At 40.1% G+C, this 21,599-nt stretch overlaps 1 protein-coding gene across 1 annotated transcript; it reads left to right on the top strand.

Moving 5' to 3' along the window:
* Nucleotides 1–1,913: 1,913 nt before the first annotated feature.
* LOC137094920 (cytochrome P450 2G1-like) lies at nt 1,914–17,210 on the top strand. Its single transcript, XM_067460914.1, has 9 exons — nt 1,914–2,173; nt 3,573–3,735; nt 3,818–3,967; nt 9,284–9,444; nt 12,459–12,632; nt 12,785–12,926; nt 13,647–13,834; nt 15,086–15,227; nt 16,318–17,210. Exons 1-9 carry the CDS (start codon nt 1,994–1,996, stop codon nt 16,497–16,499), a joined length of 1,482 nt encoding a protein of 493 aa, XP_067317015.1. The 5' UTR covers nt 1,914–1,993; the 3' UTR covers nt 16,500–17,210.
* The last annotated feature ends 4,389 nt before the right edge of the window (nt 17,211–21,599 follow it).

Below are 21,599 nucleotides of genomic sequence, written 5' to 3'. Positions count from 1 at the left end.
CTTTACTAGTTGGATTTTTGACCATAATTGATAACTGATAGCTTTCACTAATAACGTATCCTTGTCTAGCATGAGTCCTATATTCATTGGTTGTCTGCATAGCAGGGTTTAGAGGTCACGGGGCGGGCAGAACAAACAGGTTGTGTTACATACTATGGATACAGGAGAATGCTGCATAACAACATATTTGACTGAAAATACCCTTGAAGTGGTCAGTGTATCAACAATTCAGAATGGGATTTGGATACTTTCTCATGCGAATGCTACTGTGTCTCAACGCAATGAAGTGCAGCACGTCTACACAGAGATCCAGTAAAGGCTCTGACAGAGTATAAATCTGGATTAGCAGAGTTGTAATGTAACTCTAGGTTACATTGTGGTGGGTCTTCATTCCTAAGATCCATGAAAGCAAATCCTTTTATCTTCAGAAACAACAAACTGCAAATCCATATCTTTTCCTTTGGAGACAACTGTCAAAGTACTTGCTAATCAGAGAAGAGCTGAGTGAATTTGACTTAATCAGAGAAGAGTTGAGCGAATCTCACAGGCAGAATATACTGAACAACATATTTTCTTCTAAACCATTACATCCTATCAAAGAAACCCACAATTGATAAATTATGTGGAACTGAATTAGAATGAATATCACACAAGGGGAATCCTCCTTGGGGACCCACTCCCCTGCCTTTGTTTGGGAATTTCCACAGATCAAGTAATCACAAACCATAAACTCTCTTCTTGAGGTGAGCGATTGCCTTTTGGAAACAGTCTGGACATTTCAGAAATAGCATTATATCTAAGGAGACCATCAAAATTCACTGAGGCAATGGACTGCCTTCTTATTCCCCCTTCATCTCCATTCCTTCTCTTGCACAGACCTTTGTGCATTTATTGGTTTTCTTAGAATGAACCCAATTTAGGAATAGATATTTCTTTACCTCAATATTATTTCATTTCAGATGGCTCTCAGTGGTACTTCTGCCATCAGAATAAACATTAGGAGGTAAGTGATTATTCTCCATCTGCAATAGGCTATAATTCTCCATTTGTAATAGGCTGTCATGATACCATCTGGTCCAGGTACTTTGCCAACCTTTGTTCTTGTTACTGCATTAGAGATTCTAAGGTACCCTCAGGTATAAGCTGAGGGCAGATGTGTGTATTTATGTGTATTTCTTTATATATAGTATCAACTCTTACAACACAAAAGGATTCGCCCTGTTCTCTAAGACATGAACCTTGTCTGAAACTTAAAGAAGCACTGGCTCCCACAACACTTTCAGTGCTTCTTTGAGGGGAGCCACCAAATAATCCCCATTGCCATTTCCCCTCCCAGGCACTCAAAGCAGACAGAGTGAAAATATGACAATGAAAACAATCCACATTTTATTTTGGAAAGCTGTACATTTTCTCAAACTGTGGCTCTCAACAAGTGCACAGGTTTTATTGTGCCAACAACAACGAAAGATTGAAGGAACCTTCTGAGTACTTTTTAAATTCCTGCAAATATTAGCAAAGGGTCAGGAACCCCAATTTCAACCTTGGGTGGAAAACCTTTTAAATCCCACAGTCAGACTTTGCCATTAATGTCTCCTTGTTTTTGTCAGAGGTTTATCATCCTATGAAAAATTTAAAGCTAATGAAAATGGGTAGTACAAACATTAAAACACATATACCTTCTGGACAAAATATCCACAACACTGATTTATCAGGAAAGAAACTGTTACAAAATCCTAGAGTTGGAAGAGACCACAAGAGCTTTCATGTCCAATCCCTTGACGTGAAGGAATAAACAGTATTTTTCCTTGTTCCACAGATTAATGGTCAATATGGTTGGTTTCTGTCTTCTCTTACTGCTGACTTGTGCTCCAGGTCTCAGCAGTTATGAAACACAGAAGGCGTTGCCCAACCAACCTCAAAACAACGCCAGAAAGCCCCAGCTCAATGAGGCTGGTGTTTGTACTCTGCCAAAAGAGAAGAACAGTTGACAACCATGGAATGGGCTGGTACATTCATTCTCCTTCTTGTTGTCTTTATTTCTTGCCATCTGCTCATATCATCTAAGAGGAAACAACTGCACAAGGGGAGACTTCCTCCGGGACCCACTCCCTTGCCCCTGATTGGGAATTTCCTGCAAATCAAGCCAGCTGAAACCTTAAAATCTCTTCTCAAGGTATGGACTCTTTTTGGACTCTATCAGACCTTTTATGGGGAAAAAAGACATTTATGTTTAATGATCCGAAAGGATTTCTTGTGGAAAGAAGTGTGCTTGGAAGAGTGGAACCTATCTTTATCCTCTTTATCTTTTTCTTTACTTTCTTTGTCTTTCTTCTTTCTTTGTATCTTCTATTGCATGGTTATAATCTGTAACAAATAAGAACTGAGAAGAACGTCTTTCCAAGGGCAACCCTAAACTTTTCTAGATATTCTTGCATATATATCTCTGGACAAAATGTTATCTTCCCTCTGTCTTGTAGTGCGTTGTTTATGGTAAGACTCACATCTATGCTAAAGAACACCTCACAGTGCAAATACTATTCTTTGTCTGGATTAGTATCTGAGATTTGTAGTGTGATACTCCATTAATTGCTATGGCTCCACTCTGCGGAAAGCTGGAATTTGTAGTTTGGTGAGGGACTTAGAATTATTTGCTAGAGTTCTCTAGTGATTATGATTTAATTGACATGCTATGGGATCTTGGGGGCTTTAGTTTTACAAGGTCTTTTGCCTCCTCTGCTAATGAGTGCTGGTGTCTCACTAAACTCCCTTGAGTCCATAGCATTGAGTCATTGCAGTTAAAGTGATGTCAACCTGGATCAATTCTACAGTGTAGATGACCACATGTTCAGGAGAGAATATTAGAGAACTCTTATGCCCATTCTAGACCTGGTTCCATCTTTCTTCAACTTCTTGCATTCTATTTTCATTACATTTTGAATCTTTAAGGTCAAGAATTATATTATGAATAAGTCTAGAGATCAGGCCATAAGAAATAGAATACAAATGTTATACAGTACATAAATCTAGAAGACTTCTCTCCAAAAGGATTAATATGTGAAAGAAAATAATCCTCGTGGTGGTGGTGAGACTTGTAACTGTTGTGTTTATGTATGTGTATGTCCTAAAATAAATAAATATATATATTAAAAACTCTTAGGCCAATTCTACACTGCCAAATTAAATCCAGATTTAGCTACATTAGCTGAATGATATTGCAAAGTAGACTCATATAATCCAGTTCAAAAAAGATTATGTGGATTATCTGCTTTGATAATCTGCATTATATTGCAGTGTAGAAGGAGGAGCCTTGGAGTGCATCTATACTGCGGAACTCACACACCACTTCAACTGGGATGGCTCAAGCATGTGGAACCAAATGTTCATCCCATTAGATCACTACTCTGATCAAGTGCTTGTTTTAAACTATAATGAAACTTTAAGATTCAGCATACATTGAAGGGAGCTACCTGACCCCAAATGATACAGTGTCATCTACCTCAAAAGTCACTGTTACAACCTATTTGCCTACCAAAAAGATTTTGCTACATGTGAAAGGTTGATTTCCCCTACAGCTACGTGAAAAATATGGCCCTGTTTTCACTGTCTATTTTGGGCCACATCCAGTTCTGGTCTTATGTGGACACCAAGCTGTGAAGGAGGCCCTGATAGACAAGGCAGAAGAGTTCAGTGGAAGGATTACCACGCCTTCATTGGTGCCTACCTTCCAAGAATATGGTGAGGCATCACAATTACATTTACAATAATGGTTCCATTCTTGTTTCTGCTTGTCATGTCATTCATCTCTTGTTGCCTTCAGGAGTGTCTTTTTCCAATGGAGCACGCTGGAAGGAAATGCGCCAGTTCTCCCTCACAGTCTTGAGGAGTTTTGGAATGGGGAAAAGGTCTATTGAAGAGCGAATCCAAGAGGAGGGCCAATTCCTGCTGGAGGAATTTCGGAAGACAAAGGGTGAGCTATGTGCCAAAGACAGCTTGAACTCATTCTGTTCAGTGAAAGGACTGTAATCACCAAAGCAAGCAAGGCCTTGTAGTCGGTTGGGGGGGGGGGGGGTGGGGAGATTAGGGTTTAAAATGTACCCCTGAAATTGGAGTGGAAAGGCACAGGCAATTCCACTCATTAACTTTGTCATCACATACTGAGGTGTACATTTTATTGCAAGCCTCATGTCAGTGAAATCGAGGAGGAATTTCAAAGGGTCTTGCCACCAAAGAGGGCTCACTACAATGGTGAGCAAAGAGAAGTCGCAAATTAAAAGATTTCCCTAAGTTCCCAAAAGAGTCTTACCAAAGTTGAAGCAAGCGCCACTGAGTTGATTTTATTGCGATCCAGCTGGAAAGGATGCAAAGCTGCAATAATTCGCCAAGCAAAGCATAACATGCATACAAATAAAAGCCTTATTTATACAGAAACAGAGCTGTTAGATTTGAATTTCCTGCTCCCCACCCCTCTGCTGGCTCGATGATGGTTGGCTGGCGTGCTACAGCTGGAAGGAGGCCTGGCCGCTTCCCGAGTGCCTGGACCAATGGCTGAGCTTTGGTCGCCTTGGCTCACTGACAAATCAGGAGAGAGAGAGATGGGACGAGAGGGAAACAATGGATTCTTGAGAGGATTATGGAGATAGGAAATATCCAAGGGGCCTGCGAGCCAGCCATTTCTATTGTCTTTAATTGGCTGTAATAAACGTTGATGTCTGGCAAGCCTGCCAGATCCGGATTTTCTTGGTGCTAGGATATAGGAACAATGAGGGGATTTTGGCTGAAGTTTCAGTGGAGGGAGATTCAAATGAGTAACAAATCAGGACAAAGTATCACTCAGAGAGAAATTTCAAGCATAATCAACATTTCACAAGAACATGTGGGTCACATTATTGCTTTGCTTGGCTATCGGAAGATCTGTGCACAATGGGTACCCAGGATGCTGACGCCTGAAACTCGCCTGCATGTTGCTTAAGTCTCATAGACCGACCGTCTGTGCAGGGTTCCATACTTCGCAGTTTAACAACACTACTGTTCAATGCTAAGGCTTCCCGCCAAAATGGAACTGTAGAGGAGAGTCTACTGAACAAGCCAGTGTCTGCCACATACTAGTACTGCCATCTGTTGAGGAGTTACGAAGGTGGAGGCATTATTTTCATTCAACCCTCATATATATAGATCACTGATCTTGATTTTTAGATATTTGATTTGAGACCCACCTGACTGCATTTTCTTCTATAAACTTGCACAATCTCTTCGATCCTCCAGGGAGGCCCTCCTCTCGCTCCCACCTCTATCACAAGCTCGACTTGTGGGGACAAGAGAGAGGGCCTTTTCTGTGGTGGCCCCTCAGCTTTAGAGCTCACTACCCAGTGAAATTAGGCAACCTCCTACCCTGACAGCCTTTAAGAAAGGCCTAAAGACCTGGCCTAAAGACCTGGCTCTTCCGGTGTGCCTTTGACGAATGAACAACAAATCCCCAAACCATGTCCATCCCAGTGTAAATCTGTCCTATTGATGCACTTTCTCTCACCCCTTAGTGAACATTAACCTCATAGTTTGCCCTTTCTGAATCTCCCCTCAGATACATTACTCTATTTATTTATCCATCTCACCCAAGGTTTTATAACTTTACCCTTTCCATTTGTTCCGCCCACTGTGTTTTAATTCCTCAAGCATTTTATTTTGCATTTGTTTATTGTATATTTTGTTATTGTTTGCATTTAACTTTGATGCTATTATTTGCTTGTTTGTATTTTACTTTGCATTACTGTATTTCCTGGGCTTGGCCTCATATTAGCCGACTCGAACCCCCCTGGGAAGATGGTGGCAGGGTAGAAATAAATATTGTTGTTGTTGTTGTTGTTGCTGTTATATTCCAATTTAGAGTGAATATAAGCAATATAAGTGATAGTTCCAAATGCTGTATTTCTTATTCTAATCAACATTTTTAGTGAAATTTGAACACAATTATAGATTTTATTATGTAGTTTCAATTTTACCCATGTAATTACCTTTAATAATTTTGAAATATTATTTTAAAAACCACCTGAAAGTTGTCATGTCACTGCTCTCTTGCTCTTCCCCCTTTCAGAGCTTTCTTTTCGAAAGCAGATGTGGGTCATTCCTTACTGTGCAATTTGTCTGCTAGCTTGAGTTGCTGTTCTGGACTTAAAGCTCTGTTAATTGCATTTAGTGTTTCCCATCATCCAGCTGACTCCAGAAGATGCATAAATGTCTATCAAAGCAACTGAGCATTTTTGAGTTCGTGGCAAAAAAGAAAAATATTGAAGGCCATTAAGGCAGCAGGTTGAGAGCCATTGCAGAAAATGGTACTGATAAAGACCCCAGAACATGCGCACCAGATGAAAACTGAGGAAACTCTGGAAACTGAAGTGCCTACCACTGATATGTCTAATCCAAGCACTGTCAAAGAAACCATGGGAGAGGATCAAAGACAAGAATCTGTGACATTGTTAGATCTTGGACTTTATGTGAACAAGACTGTTTCTGATGACCAAATGAAAACTCAGTTAGTGCAAATCCATAGACTCCCTTGCCAGGATATGTATTTTGTGTGGATAAGAAGAGGCATCTAAGTTTTCAACCCAAATGGTTCAGCAGATTTCCCTGGTTAGCCTACTTATTTCATTTACAAGGTGCACTCTGTAAGTAATGTGTGATGTTTGGAGGAGAAGTTAATGGTAAAGGTGGCCATCAGAATCTTGGTGCATTGGTTGCTAAACCATGTGTGTGATGGGAAAATGCAACAGAAATTTTCAATAGACATAAAAAAAACAAAAAAAAAAACAAAGTACCATCGGAACAAGTTGTACTTGGCTAAAAACCTCTTGTTAATTCACACTGGAAAACATCCTGATACAACCCATCATCACGATAAAGGAAAGCAGAAGAAAACAGAAAAAAACTTCTTGCAATTGTGGAATCTATTGTCCTTTGTGGCTGTGCTCAGTTTGGGCTGGGAAGGTGAGGAGACGGGAGGTGCGGGAGGCTTGCTTGCTTGCATTCATTCATTGCTGTGTGTTGGGACTCGGGAGAGCGAGGGCGGTTTAAGGAACTGGGAGCAGCGGGGAGGCATTGCTTGCTGCTCTGCCTGTGTGTGTGTTTGTCCCTGTTTCACCCAGTTGTTGTGGCTGTTTTCGCCCCACTACAGGGCGAGCACTTCATTTCTGTAGTTCCAACCAGTGCAGCCCTTTTGCCAACACAAAGTGCTTACAGTGCTCCTTATTTAATTTTATATATTATTTTTATTATTATTATTTTATTATTATTATTATTAAATATTTATATTATTATTTATTTCATTTATATAATAATATATTATTATTTTATTTCATTTTATATTATAATATATATTATCTAATTTTATATTATTTATTATTTATTATCAATATTTATTATTATTATTTATAAATTATTATTATTTATTATTATTTATATTTATTTAAATTTTATTATTATATTATTGTTTATTTCATTATATTATTTGACTCAGTTTTGGCTACTTTATATTATTACTTTTTTATTTAATATCTTAATATCTTATTCTATTTGATTATTTCATTTGATTTATTTTATGAAATTATTTTGTTTGTAGAGCATTTAGCATCGCGTCCGCCATTTTAACAAATCGATTCATTAATAATAACGAAATTTCGTAAATATCGAACTTTTTAAAAGGAAAATTTCGGAATTCTTTTAAATAACGAAACGCAAAAAACCCCAAAAAACGAATCGATTTTAGAAACAAATTTTTCCGTTGTTACCCAGGCCTACTAAATAGGTATCTGTGGTAGCAAAATAGTCCAAAATCAAAAGTTGCAATGCTGTTTTGCAGATGAAATTTTGGATGTGAGTACCTCAGAACAGTTATCGCTTTCGGTAAGGTATGTTGTTGTTAAAGTTGCAGGATTAAGAGAAGCCTTTAAAGACTTTAAAAGCTTTGAGAAGATCAGTGATATGACGGGTGGAGGACTTGAAGGCATTATTTTGAAAACACTGGAAAAATGGGCTGAACCTGCAATATTTGTGTGGATAGGGTTATGATGGAGCTGCTAATATCAGTGGTCATATTAGTGGTGCAGAGGCAATTATACCACATAAGTATTTGATGGCTGACCACATCTACTGCCATGCTCACTCACTAAATCTAACCTTAGCAAAGACTTGCAGCATTCTACCCATCAGAAACTACCAAGGAACAATATCATCTGTGTGCAATTTCTTCATAGCATCATCCATCAGACTGGAACTATTGAAGAAAAATATTAAAGGCCTATAAAAATATAGAATTTTTTTTCCATGAGTCAAGAGCAAACAGCCTGTTACTGCTTTGTGAAACCCGTTGGGTTGAGTGACATGATGTTTTGTTGTACGGAGTGTTGGTGAGAACACTTGAAGAACTAAAAGAGAGTCCTCTATATTACAGTGAAACTTCTTCCCAAGATTGATACTTTCTTTAGCTGTTCTGAATTTGTATTAACAACACACATCCTAAGAAAGCATTCGTCTTCATCCCTTCGTGTTGCCAAAACATTACAAACAGTAGATATGTGCATTTTCTATAGTCTATAACATGTTGACAGTCTCTTAGAAAAAGCTGGGGAGATGGGCACAGAATATGTGAAAGAATTTCAGGAGATCTTTAACACAGCAAGATCAATGGTTAAATCTATGGCTGGAGAAGTTAGGATTCCTCGCATCTGTTCAAGGCAGACTTGTCAAAGCATGAAAGGTCATTTTCAACTCTGAAACACTTGAAAACACATATAAGAAGCACAAGGGGGCAAGAAAGGCTCACTGGACTTGCACTCTTGAGTGTCCACTGAAGTCTATCGATAGAGTCTGATTTCTGCCTAAGTGTATTGACACAGTTTTCAAGTATTTCCAACAGACAATTTCCAACATCGTCTGTTGGAAATACTTGAAAACTGTGATAATACACTTGGGCAGAAATTAAGAGTCATTTTCTAATTACCAATTAAGAGCCATTTTCAGGTTTTTTAAAGACTTGAAACTTTGTAACTGAAATACAAATTTGATTTAATTAAGTCTTAATAAAATATAGCATGAATAGTATAATTTCAATTATTTTGGGTTATGGACCTACTCTTCATGATTCACTAAAAATGTTTCAACTCCCCCTCCCCAATTTTATGTCTGGCTATGGGCCTGTTAATTAGTGGACATAGTGTGTATTTGGTTCTATTCTTGTCATCAGAAAGACCTTCTGTGGACTGATTGTTCATTCATTTTCTTTACTGCACAGAAAATCCTTTCGATCCAACCTTCTTCCTTAGCCGTGCATTCTCCAACATCATTTGCTCTATTATTTTTGGGAAGCGTTTTGACTATGAGGACAAAGAATTCCAGGCACTCATGGTGATGACAAACAAATTTGTATGGGAGATGAGCACCTTGTGGGCCCAGGTACTCCTTTTGCAGTAATGCTCAGGTTAAATGATTACAAAACCATTTGTCTTCATCATTTCCCTGAGGTTTTCCTGTTCCTTTCTCACATACCTAGATGTTCATCTCAGGTATTCAGCCACAAATCCTTATGGCCTTGTGATTCAATCACCTATCCAGGTGCTCTTCTTCTTCTTCCGCTTTCTATGAAGATAATCTTTCTGTCTTTCCACATGTATGTTCTCTCTCTTTATTGTATTTTCTCCTCCTCACCCACAATATTTTTTTTCTCACTGCTCCATTTCCTGTTCTCACCTAAGCACTCATTCACCTTTTTTGTTGCTCATTCTTGTCCCGTTCATTTTGTCAAAGGCTCCCTTTGTGACGATCTTGTAATTCTTGGTGCGGAAAGCCAAGTCAACTAGTTTTCACTACCATAATTTTGACCTTCTAGGATAATAAAGGAGTAGGTCTCAATTCCAGCTTCCATTTTATTGACTGATGGTGATACTGTAGCCAACAGATTCAAAATAAGTTTAATTTAAAATATAATGATTTGCTTAAAAAATCCTCACGCCACAAATCCTCATGCTCTTGTGATCCCATCGCCTATCCAGGTGCTCTTCCTCTTCTTTTGCTTTCCACGATAATATTTCTCTCTTTCTATATGAGTGTTCTCTCTTTTTCCCCTACTTTATCCTCCTACACCTCACCCACAATATTTTTCTTTCTCACTGCTCTCACTCCACTGTATGTGGCATGTGGGTGGTGTATGTGTGCATGTGGCAGCTTTCTGATTTGCTGCCACTTTTACAGGCCACTGCATGGCCCACAAATGATGGACCAAACTTGGCATACATAACCCCCACTACAAACAGTAGATATGTGTTGTCGAAGGCTTTCATGGCCGGAATCACTCAGTTCTTGTGGGTTTTTTCGGGCTATATGGCCATGTTCTAGAGGCATTTCTCCTGACGTTTCGCCTGCATCTATGGCAAGCATCCTCAGAGGTCTGCTCGGGCTGGGAAAAAGGGGTTTATATATCTGTGGAATGACCAGGGTGAGACAAAAGGCTTTTGTAAGTTGGGCTAGGTGTGAATCTTTTCAACTGACCACCTTGATTAGCATACAATGGGCTGACAGTGCCTGGAGCAAACTCTTCTTGAAAGGTGATTAGATGTCCCTGCCTGTTTTTCTCTCTGCTGTTTTAATTTTAGAATTTTTTAATACTGGTAGCCAGATTTTGTTCATTTTCATGGTTTCTTCCTTTCTGTTGAAATTGTCCACATGTTTGTGGATTTCAATGGCTTCTCTGTGTAGTCTGACATGGTGGTTGTGAGAGTGGTCCAGCATTTTTGTGTTCTCAAATAAAATGCTGTGTCCAGGTTGGTTCATCAGGTGCTCTGCTATGGCTGACTTCTCTGGTTGAAGTAGTCTGCAGTGCCTTTCATGTTCCTGGATTCTTGTTTGGGCGCTGCGTTTGGTGGTCCCTATGTAGACTTGTCCACAGCTGCATGGTATACGGTAGACTCCTGCAGAGGTGAGAGGATCCCTCTTGTCCTTTGCTGAACGAAGCATTTGTTGGATTTTTCTGGTGGGTTTGTAGATTGTTTGTATGTTGTGTTTCCTCATCAGCTTCCCTATGCGATCAGTGGTTCCCTTGATGTATGGCAGGAACACTTTTCCTCTGGGTGGATCTTCATCTCTACTCTTGTGGCTTGTTCTTGGTCTTGCAGCTCTTCTGATGTCTGAGGTGGAGTATCCATTGGCCTGTAGGGCCCAGTTGAGGTGGTTCAGTTCATCTTGGAGGAGGTGGGGTTCACAGATTCTTTTTGCACGGTCTGCCAAGGCTTTGATGGTGCTTCTTTTTTGACTTGGGTGATGGTTGGAGTTTTTATGTAGATATCTATCTGTGTGTGTGGGTTTTCTGTAAACGGTGTGACCCAATTGTTGATCTGGTTTGCGGATGACTAGGACATCTAGAAAAGGCAGTCTTCCTTCCTTTTCTTTTTCCATAGTGAACTGGATGTTAGGGTGGATGCTGTTCAGATGTTCCAGGAACCTGTTGAGTTCTTCATCTCCATGGCTCCAAATGGTGAAAGTGTCATCCACATATCTGAACCATATAGTGGGCTTTTTGGTTGCTGTTTCAAGAGCTTGTTTTTCAAATTGTTCCATGTAGAAGTTAGCTATGAAGAGGCGATGAGCTGTTCCTGATTGTTTCTTCTCTGGAGTTCCCCTGTGTTTGCGTTTTGTTCTTTATTTAATGTTATAACAACAGTTTTTTAGTACTGGGAGCCAGATTTTGTTCATTTTCATGGTTTCTTCCTTCCTGTTGAAACTGTTCACATGCTTGTGCATTTTGATGGCTTCTCTGTGTAGCCTGACATGGTAGTTGTTAGAGTGGTCCAGCATTTTTGTGTTCTGAAATAACATGAAACATTCACACCTAGCTCCAACACACAAGAGTCCTTTCTCCCACCCCAGACTTTCCACAGATACATAAACCCCATTTTCCTACAGACCTCACAACCTCGGAGGATTTTTTTTGTCATGTCAGGAGCGATGTGAAAAACTGCAAGTTGCTTCTGGTGTGGGAGAATTGGCCGTCTGCAAGGATGTTGCCCAGGGGACGCCTGGATGATTTGATGTTTTTATCATCCTTGTGGGAGGCTTCTCTCATGTCCCCGTATGAGGAGCTGGAGCTGATTGAGGGAGCTCATCCGCCTCTCCCCAGATTCGAACATGCGACCTGTTGGTCTTCAGTTCTGCCGGCACAGGGGTTTAACCCACTGCGCCACCGGGGGCTCCTCTGAGGATGCCTGTCATAGATGCAGATAAAAAACCTACAACAACCCAGTGATTCTGGCCACGACAGCCTTAGACAATACATTGAATAGAGTATATTTGTTTCATCCTATTAAGAACAAAATTGAGGTCTTGGATGTTCCCTTTGCTACTAGCACAGAAACCCTGTTGATGCTTAGATGTAATATAGCAACTATCCATTCAGCATGGTTTCTCTCCTTGTGTAGTTTTATAACATCTATGGCAACTACCTGAATTACATTCCGGGAATCTCCAATACGATCTATGATGCCATGGACATGAAGCTCTTCATTGCCAAGAGAATCAAGAAGAACCAAGAGACCTTGGACCCTAATTTACTACGTGACTATATTGATTGCTTTCTCATCCAGATGGAAAAGGTACCTTGTTGGCGCATGAAGGTAGCAGGGCCCTGCATTAACTGTTAATAATCTTTCTCACTTAGGGAAATGTGATAAGAAACATTTAATCTATCCTACTTGCTTCCAGAGTTGGAATTTTCTCATTATGTCTTGTTCTTTCCTGCTTTCAGGAAAAAGACAATCCAGGAAGTGAATTTATTATGCAGAATTTAGAGGGCAATATTCTTAATCTGTTCATTGGAGGAACAGAGACGGGCGCTTCCACCTTGAGATATGGCTTTCTGCTTCTGATGAAATATTCTGAAGTCCAAGGTATTTCTGCTGCTGCTGCTGTTATTATTGCTGCTGCTGCTGCTAATATGATTAACAGTTAGGCCAGAGAGGCATGTCGAATTTTACAGATTTGATTAATATGTTCTAGCTAGGAATCTTTAACATTTCCAAGGAGATACCATGGTCAATATCTGGTCAAATTCAATGGTCAAATTTCACCCTAATTTCCACTTCCCCATAATCATTTGAGAAAGGTCAGCCCCTGTATCTTCTGCGTCTATAGATTGAGTGAATAATGACTTGAAAATATTTAGAAAAAAGCACACCTTGATTTGGCTGTAAACCAAGTCTTACATTGATGTAAACCTGGTTATATCCTACCACCATTTCGCTGATCCTCAGGTTCTCTGCAGCATTTGTTTGCATTGCTTGGATTTTTATATAAAAATCCAAACAAAGCTTATGAAAACTTTGGCAAATACTGAGAGCCCATTGGACTTAATAGTATTTGAAAACTACAGAGACCTGCCAATAGTTGGTGATTTCAGAAATAACCGGAAAGGAGAGAAATGATTGAAGAGGTGCAAGGTATGAGGAAAACTAGTACATGGTGCTCTCTCTACAAGAGGAAGCCACAACCAGGCCTGCAATGAATAGTAAGGGATTTCATGTTCCCCTTTAGTCTCACTGGAAGTATAATCTCAGTTACTTTTGAAAGTCAGAAACCCAAGGAGTTAATTATCCTTATACCTTTAACAGCAAAAGTGCATGAGGAAATTGATCGAGTGATTGGCCGTAATCGTATCCCAAACACTGGAGATCGGCGACAAATGCCATATACAGATGCCGTGATCCATGAAGTGCAAAGATACAGTGATGTCATTCCTATGAATGTGGCCCACATGGTCACTTGTGACACTGAATTCAGAGGATATCATATCCCTAAGGTACAGTAGTGGGGCAACAAGGGTACGAGTAATTGAAGGGATCCATGGGACATTCCACTCTGATCCAATCCCACCTATAGGAATATCTCCTCATTTCAACTACTATACTGCAGATGAGTCATGATGGTATAAGTCCAGTCTCTGAACCCATCATACAATATATAAAATATTGGAAAGATAGATATTCTGTTATAATGGTGCAATGATAACCTACCTCTTTAGTGTTCCAGTGCCCCTAACACTTATTTCTATAATGGGGAGGGAGAAGAAGGCTCACAATTTCATCCCTCCCTCCCCCTCGTGAAATCTGGAGAGGGTTTTTGTTTTCGTTCTGGTAAGTTTTGGTCCATTGATGCCAATGGGGAAACTTTAGAGGCTTGTTCTCCATCATTTTTACGCTTATCATCATAAAACTTGCCTTACTTTTAGGCCACATTCATGACTGCAAGCCTGCCAGGTTTCAGAACATTTCACAAATCCACTGATTTTTGGATTTTTTTAAAAAAAATCATAATATTTTAAAAAAACACATAAGACAGTGTTTTAGGAATTGAAGTCCCAAGTCACAAAAGGGCAGGAGAATGGACACAGTGAACTCGCTTCTCAAACACAGAGAGACTGAAATCTCGGCTGCCATGATGCCCCAGGAAGAAGCACAGAGGCTCCTTCAATGCCCACACCACACAAAGGGCTGCTGGGAAAGCAAGTCCCCATTTGCCTCAAGCAGGCACTGGGGACGGGGGGACGGGGGGACTTTGGGAAGGGATGGAGTAGGCTGCTGGGGGAGAAAGGAGAGGAGGAGCCACTGTTTGCTTGATTTCCAAGGCTGCCCACACACCGCCTCTGCTTCAGATAGAGTGCTGCTAATCCCCATTAGGCCCCCAGTATCCAAAAAGAAATGGCTGCTGTGATCTGGATCAGCTAACGCTTCGGCTGCCCCCCCCCCCCCCAGGCTTGTTTTTGCGGGTTCAGCACCCAAATTTCCCAAATACAGTACACCAAAATGATATCGTGCACTTGAAAAGCAATAACAAATCTCTAGAGGTTACAGTCACAAGTTCTATGTGATACAACTAAGAAGAAACGCTTTGGTAATTTTTAGAAGAAAGATCAACAGATCCCATATTGGGTGCATCTACACAGCAGAATTAATGCAGTTTGACATCAGTCAATGCAATGAAATTATGAGAGTTGTACTTTTACAATTGGTGTCGAACTCCATTCTGAGCTCCGAACTCTTTCCTTTTCCAGGGGATGATGGTCTTGCCATTGCTGAGCACTGTCTTGCATGACCCTACTATGTTTAAATACCCCAATGCTTTCAACCCAGAGAACTTCTTGGATGAGTATGGATGCTTCAAGATGAATGATGCCTTTGTGCCTTTTTCCTCAGGTAGAGCTCTACTAAAAACTCCAATATTCAGTTTTGTTAGTTAATTTACTTGATATCCCATGCTTGCTTTTGGGCTTGCTACTGCGGTCTCTTATTTTCCCACAGCAAACATGCTCAAAAATATAGGGGGTTAAGAGCTTTGTCTTGTACTCTCTGGATTACATTTCACTAGCGTATGGAAACGAGGAGGATTAGATAACGAGAAAATACTGGTTGAGAACTATTTTGTATTTGGACTCTCCTAGTCCACACAAGTCCAATTACCATTGTTTGTCTAAACAACCAACCACACTGTTTTGTGAACCCTAGTTGGCTGTTGTAAATTAATGTAGAAATTTGTTTAGATTTTATGTTATTATATTTTTTTTTACTACGTGTAGTTTAATTTAATGATGTTGGGTTAATTTATTGGTGTTAGGCTTTAATTTGATGTTAGTTCTTAATGTTGTTTTCATATGTGGGGTTTCTCTGAAAACATTCAACGGCATTGAATGTTTGCCGTTGTTATGTTGGAATCCGACCTGAGTCTCCTCGAGGAGATAGGGTGGAATACAAATAATAATAATAATAATAATAATATTTCATAATTGTATAACCTTTGTTACCCAATCAATCCTCTTCCATGGACACATATTATTCATGGACTGCACAGTTTGGGGAGAATTTCTTGCAGTGGGAAGAAAATTGCTAAAATTTCCCATTGCTCCCTTCAAACCCAAAGGAGCGAAGAATTGCATCTCTAGGGATCAAAATCTGCATCATCAAGATTGGCAAATTTAGAAATTATCTTGATTGCCTTTGGTTTTAGAGACACCAGACTCAGGTTTCCTCATATGAGCAATTGGGCCATTCAAATACCCCTAACAAGGTGTTTGAAATGGGTATTCCAAATGATTGAGATCAACCACAAACCACTAGCAAGTTGGCTATGAGGGAAAACATTTAAAACAATGAGATTACTGGCTGGTGGGAAAACACCACACAAACTTGGGGAACTTGGTCAGCAAGTTCATCAACTCAGCAGTTTAACCCGCTGCATCACCTGGGGCCAGCCCTTATTTCCTGATAAATTATCATATTTTTCTTTCAGGGAAACGGATCTGTCTGGGTGAATCTTTAGCCCGTATGGAGCTTTTCCTCTTCTTCACCACCATCCTGCAGAATTTCCAATTGAAGTCCCTTGTGCCTCCCGAAGATATTGACCTTGCTTTTCAAAAAAGTGGCTTTGCCAACATCCCACCCTTTTACCAGCTCTCCGTCATCCCACGCTGATCCCGAGGTCCCTTTCTCCTTCAGCCTGGGACACTTGCAGAAGCTGCATTGACAGACTCCACAAGGAGAAGGAAGGGCACTCCCTCTGTTTTCTGACTCATAAACAGGACTGATTAAAGAAATAAAATAGATGACTTCAAGATTTATCTCCCTTTTTATGACTTGTTGTACTGAGATACTATTGATTTCCTATCGGGGTAAGAGGAATGCTTCTGACTCATTTTTTTGGCCCTGCTTAACTGTCTGGATGTATCTCTCCTTATGAACCATCCAGGACTTTAAGATCTTCTGGAGAGGCCCTGCTCTCTGTCCCGACTTCTTCACAGATTCGGTTGGCAGGGACGAGAGATAGGGCCTTTTCAGTGGTGGCCCCTCGGCTATGGAATGCCCTCCCCAGAGATATTAGATTGTCTCCCACTCTCCTAACATTCTGAAAAAAAAAATCAAAACCTGGCTTCATGAGCAGGCTTTCTCAAATGCAATGTAGTAAATAATTACTTGACCTCGGAACGGCTGGACAATTGCAATCGGATAAAGATTCTGGAAATTAGATACGAAGGATTTATGTTTTTATGTTTTATTGATTTTATTGTTTATGGAATTTTATGGATGTTTATATGTTTTTAATTGTTTATATTATTGTGGCATCGAATTGTGCCGGTTTTGTAAACCACCCTGAGTCACCATCGGGCTGAGATGGGTGGTATAGAACTATAGTAAATAAATAAATAAATAAATAAATAAATAAATAAATAAATAAATAAATTTTGACTATTTCTTGGAGAAGCATAAGAGGGTGATACCTCTTTAGTTAGGGGTGTGCAACTCAGCTAAACCCCATACTGTTTTTGATGTCTGAAATCTATTGCCCCCTTCCCACCCCCACCCCCGATCCATTTTTGAGAGCCTCCTGAATCCTGGCATGCAAAATTCTGTTTTTGAACTGGCAGACGAAAGATTTGTTTTTGCTCCAGGAAGATCCGGCCCATTGGCAGCAATGCCGGGACTTCCCAGACTCCCTTTTCTGTCATTTTTTTTCTCCTCATATCATTCAACTAAAACTGAGTTTAAGGCATGACAGGAGGATGTTAGCAGCATTTTTATGGTGGAACAAGAAGCCAAGTGGAATTGAGCTGGTTTGCAATATCCAAATGTTTTACAAGATAGTTATTTCCCCGTGTAAATGCTGCTGTATCTCCAACACAACACAATCCAGCATACATTATGTGCACTGAGATCTAATAGAGGCTTTGACATATGTAGTATACATTTGTATTTAAATAATTGCACTGTAGTTTAGGATTACATAGCAGCCATGGATCTTCATTCCTATGAATCAAAAAATGTAAGCCTTTTATCTGCAGAAACAATGAACTGCGAATCTGTATCTCCTATGGGCCCAATAGCCACAGCTCTGATTAAACAGGGAGAGAGCTAAGCAAATTTGATTTCTATCTCACAGACAGAACAGTCAACATTTTTGGCTTCCACATCATTACATCCTTATTTCTTGCTATTGTAAGAAATTACTTTTGTTGCTGAAATTTATCTTTGGTTATTAACCTTGGAAGCCATCTGTGCTGGTACAGCTGTACCAGGAGATCCAATTCTGCTTGCTTTGCATTTAATGTTTGTTTGCAATCCCAGGCTTGGGATTTTGCAGCAGGGTGGCTTCCTGTTATAGGCTGCAATCATAGGGTAAGCCACCTGTCAATTATCGTTAGGTTCCCTGGTCCCGCCCCTTTTTGAGTTTTGGAGGGAATGGAAGCCTTTTTGAGTCAGTCTACACAGAGTAGCTTTCGCACAGGACATAAAACAAAGAGCTCCTGTAGAAAGCTTTGTCTTCTATGGCTTGGCCGGGGAGATATACAGCCTACAGCTTGGCCGGGGAGAAAAGGCCCCACAGCTTGGCTGTGGACTTTGCAGCCTTACAGCTCCTTTACTGAGGGACTTCAGCCGGCCATCACAGAAACCTGAACTCTTCCTTTTTCCTTGGAAGTCTACAAAGCTCTGCTTGGCAAGGGTCACTCGCGGAAGCCAGACGCAGTTGGTACCGGGTGCAGGGGCTCCACGTCAAGGCAAGTACAGGCTGCCCAGATTAGAAGTTAGGATTTCCCCATTAGTTAATTACAGTTAAGAAGATAGTGCCTGTTCCCAGTTAACAAGATTGCAAGAGCCAATAGACTGTTAAGAAAGCTTGAAAGTACCTGTTTGTCATCAATAAAAACTTTGTTGGATTTACTTTAAGCATTCTAAAGACTCTGTTTGGGGGAATCTAAGGGCCTTTAATCTGAGGCAGCCCTGGCATCCCGTTGGGCACACAGAATTTATGTTCTGTCTACAGATTTGCATAGGCCCAGCATGCGACAGCACACCATCTTAGTTTTTTTCTATACGGCAAAATGGTATATGAAATAAGCAAGTAAGTAAATAAATGTTATACCACTTTGTTTTTTTTAAATGGCATTGATATTCCTTTTTTATTCTCCTGACCATCAGTAATTCACCTCACATGTTGTTACTTTACTATTTGGATTTTTGACCATCATTGACAACTGCTAACTTTCACTAATAAAAGGTCCTTGTCTATCATGAGTCCTATATTCATTGGTTGTCTGCATAGCAGGATTTAGAGGTCACGGGGCAGGGGGGGGGGCAGAACAATCAGGTTGTGTTACATACCATGGATACAGGAGAATGCTACATAACAACATATTTAGAATGGGCACAACTGTCACAGTACTTGCAAACCAAGGAATAGCTGAATGCATTTTACTTATGTCACAGGCTAAGCATTCATCATATTTTCTTCTAAACCATTACACCCTACCAAAGAAACCCACAATTGATAAAATATGTGGAACTGAATTAGAGTGGATACATGACCACAAAACTTGCACCTTGGAGTTTGATGATACAGTTACCTTCTTTTTTGTCATCTGCCTTTTCTCTCTTGTTATTCTGCCAGCTATAATGAAACTATCACACAAGGGGAGTCCTCCTTAGGGACCCAATCCCCTGCCTTTTGTTTGGGAATTTCCACAGATCAATTAATCAGAAACCATAAACTCTCTTCTCGAGGTGAGTGACTGTCTTGGAAACAGTCTGGACATAGCATAGCAGTCAGAAATAGCATAATATTAATAATTATATAATACAATAATCCCTGTTGCAATGTCGAAGGCTTTCATGGCCGGAATCACTGGGTTGTTGTAGGTTTTTTCGGGCTGTATGGCCATGGTCTAGAGGTATTCTCTCCTGACGTTTCATCTGCATCTATGGCAAGCATCCTCAGAGGTAGTGAGGTCTGTTGGAACTAGGAAAAAGGGTTTATATATCTGTGGAATGACCAGGGTGAGACAAAGGACTCTTGTCTGCGGGAGCTAGGTGTGAATGTTTCAACTGACCACCTTGATTACCATACAATGGCCTGACTGTGCCTGGTGCAAACTTTTGTTGAGAGGTAATTAGATGTCCCTGCCTGCTTCTTCTCTGTTGTTGTGCTGTTACAATTTTAGAGTTTTTTAATACTGGTAGCCAGATTTTGTTCATTTTCATGGTTTCCTCCTTTCTGTTAACCTCACTACCTCTGGGGATGCTTGCCATAGATGCAGGCGAAACGTGAGGAGAGAATGCCTCTAGACCATGGCCATACAGCCTGAAAAAACCTACAACAACCCAATCCCTGCTGCCATTTTCCCTCCCAGGCATTCAAAGTATATGAAAATATGACGTTTAAATCAATGCACATTTTATTTTGGAAAGCTGTACATTTTCTCAAACTGTAGCTCTCACCAAGTGCACAGGTTTTATTGTGCCAACAACAACAAAAGACTGAAGGAACCTTCTGAGTACTTTTTAAATTCCTGCAAATGTTAGCAAAGGGTCAGGAACCTCAATTTCAACCTTGAGTGGGAAACCTTTTAAATCCCACACAATCAGACTTTGCCACTAATGTCTCCTTGTTTTTGTCAGAGGTTTATCATCCTATGAAAAGTATTCTCAACTAATAGAAAAAGAGCAAATTTTTAGAGGCCAAAAATCAGCGAACATTGCATCTGCTTTCAGTGATGGGTTAAATATATACATCGGACCACCAGTATCCACCAGAGTTTGGTTCAAGAGCCCTCCCCATGGATACCAAAATTATAGATGTTCAAGTCCAATTATTTTTAATGATGGAGCAGAATGACAACCCAAATATAAGATGAGAAACAACAACAACAACAACAACGTATTTATTTATAACTGGTCTCTCTCCCTGATTGGACTCAGGGCGGCTTCCAAAAACAACTCACATGAATGCCAGAGATAGTTTGAGAGTCTTTGAATTGTCAGAAGGCAAAACCAAGATTTACATTTTGGAGTTTTTGTCCCCAAATATTTTTGATCCATGGTTGTTTGAATCTATGGATGCAAAACCTGTGGCTATGGAGGAACAGCTGGATATAGTTAATGGTGCCTTGGGTGTTTTAAAGCTAATAAAATTGGTAATTTGCCTAAGATATCTTAGAATGTCTGCTGCAGTACAAACATTAAAACACATATGCCTTCTGGACAAAATACCCACAACACTGATTTACCAAGAAAGAAACTGTTACAAAATCCTAGCGTTGGAAGAGACTACAAGAGCTATTCATTTCGTGTCGAATCCCTTGCCATGAAGGAATAAACAATATTTTTTCTTTGTTCCACAGGTTAATGGTCAATATGGTTGGTTTCTGTCTGGACCTGTGCTCCAGGTGTGAGCAGTTATGAAACACATAACCAACCCCAATGAAAGTCCATAAAGCTCCAGCTAGATCAGGCCGGTGTTCGCACTGTACCAAAAGAGAAGGTCAGTTGACAACCTGCAGCATGGAATAGGCTGCTACACTCATTCTCCTCCTTGTTGTCTTCATTCCTTGCTATCTGTTCATATCATCTAAGAGGAAACAATTGCATAAGGGGACAAAATATCCACAACACTGATGTATCAGGAAATAAACTGTTACAAAATCCTAAAGTTGGAGGAGACCACAAGAGCTATTCATTTCATTCCAATCCCTTGCCATGAAGGAATAAACAATATTTTTTCCTTGCTCGACAGGTTAATGATAA

The sequence above is a fragment of the Anolis sagrei genome, chromosome X (genome assembly GCF_037176765.1).
Source record: "Anolis sagrei isolate rAnoSag1 chromosome X, rAnoSag1.mat, whole genome shotgun sequence".
NCBI classification, from domain to species: Eukaryota; Metazoa; Chordata; class Lepidosauria; order Squamata; family Dactyloidae; genus Anolis; species Anolis sagrei.
The sequence above is the reverse complement of the archived record's forward strand: the minus strand, read 5'-3'. Positions and strand labels throughout refer to the sequence as shown.

Excerpts from the sequence above, each read along its gene's own strand:
- LOC137094920 (XM_067460914.1), top strand. The coding sequence starts at position 1,994 with ATGGAATGGGCTGGTACATTCATTCTCCTTCTTGTTGTCTTTATTTCT. Across the intron at positions 3,968-9,283 it reads GGAATTTCGGAAGACAAAGG|AAAATCCTTTCGATCCAACC; the intron begins GTGAGCTATGTG and ends TTTACTGCACAG. Across the intron at positions 12,927-13,646 it reads GAAATATTCTGAAGTCCAAG|CAAAAGTGCATGAGGAAATT; the intron begins GTATTTCTGCTG and ends TACCTTTAACAG.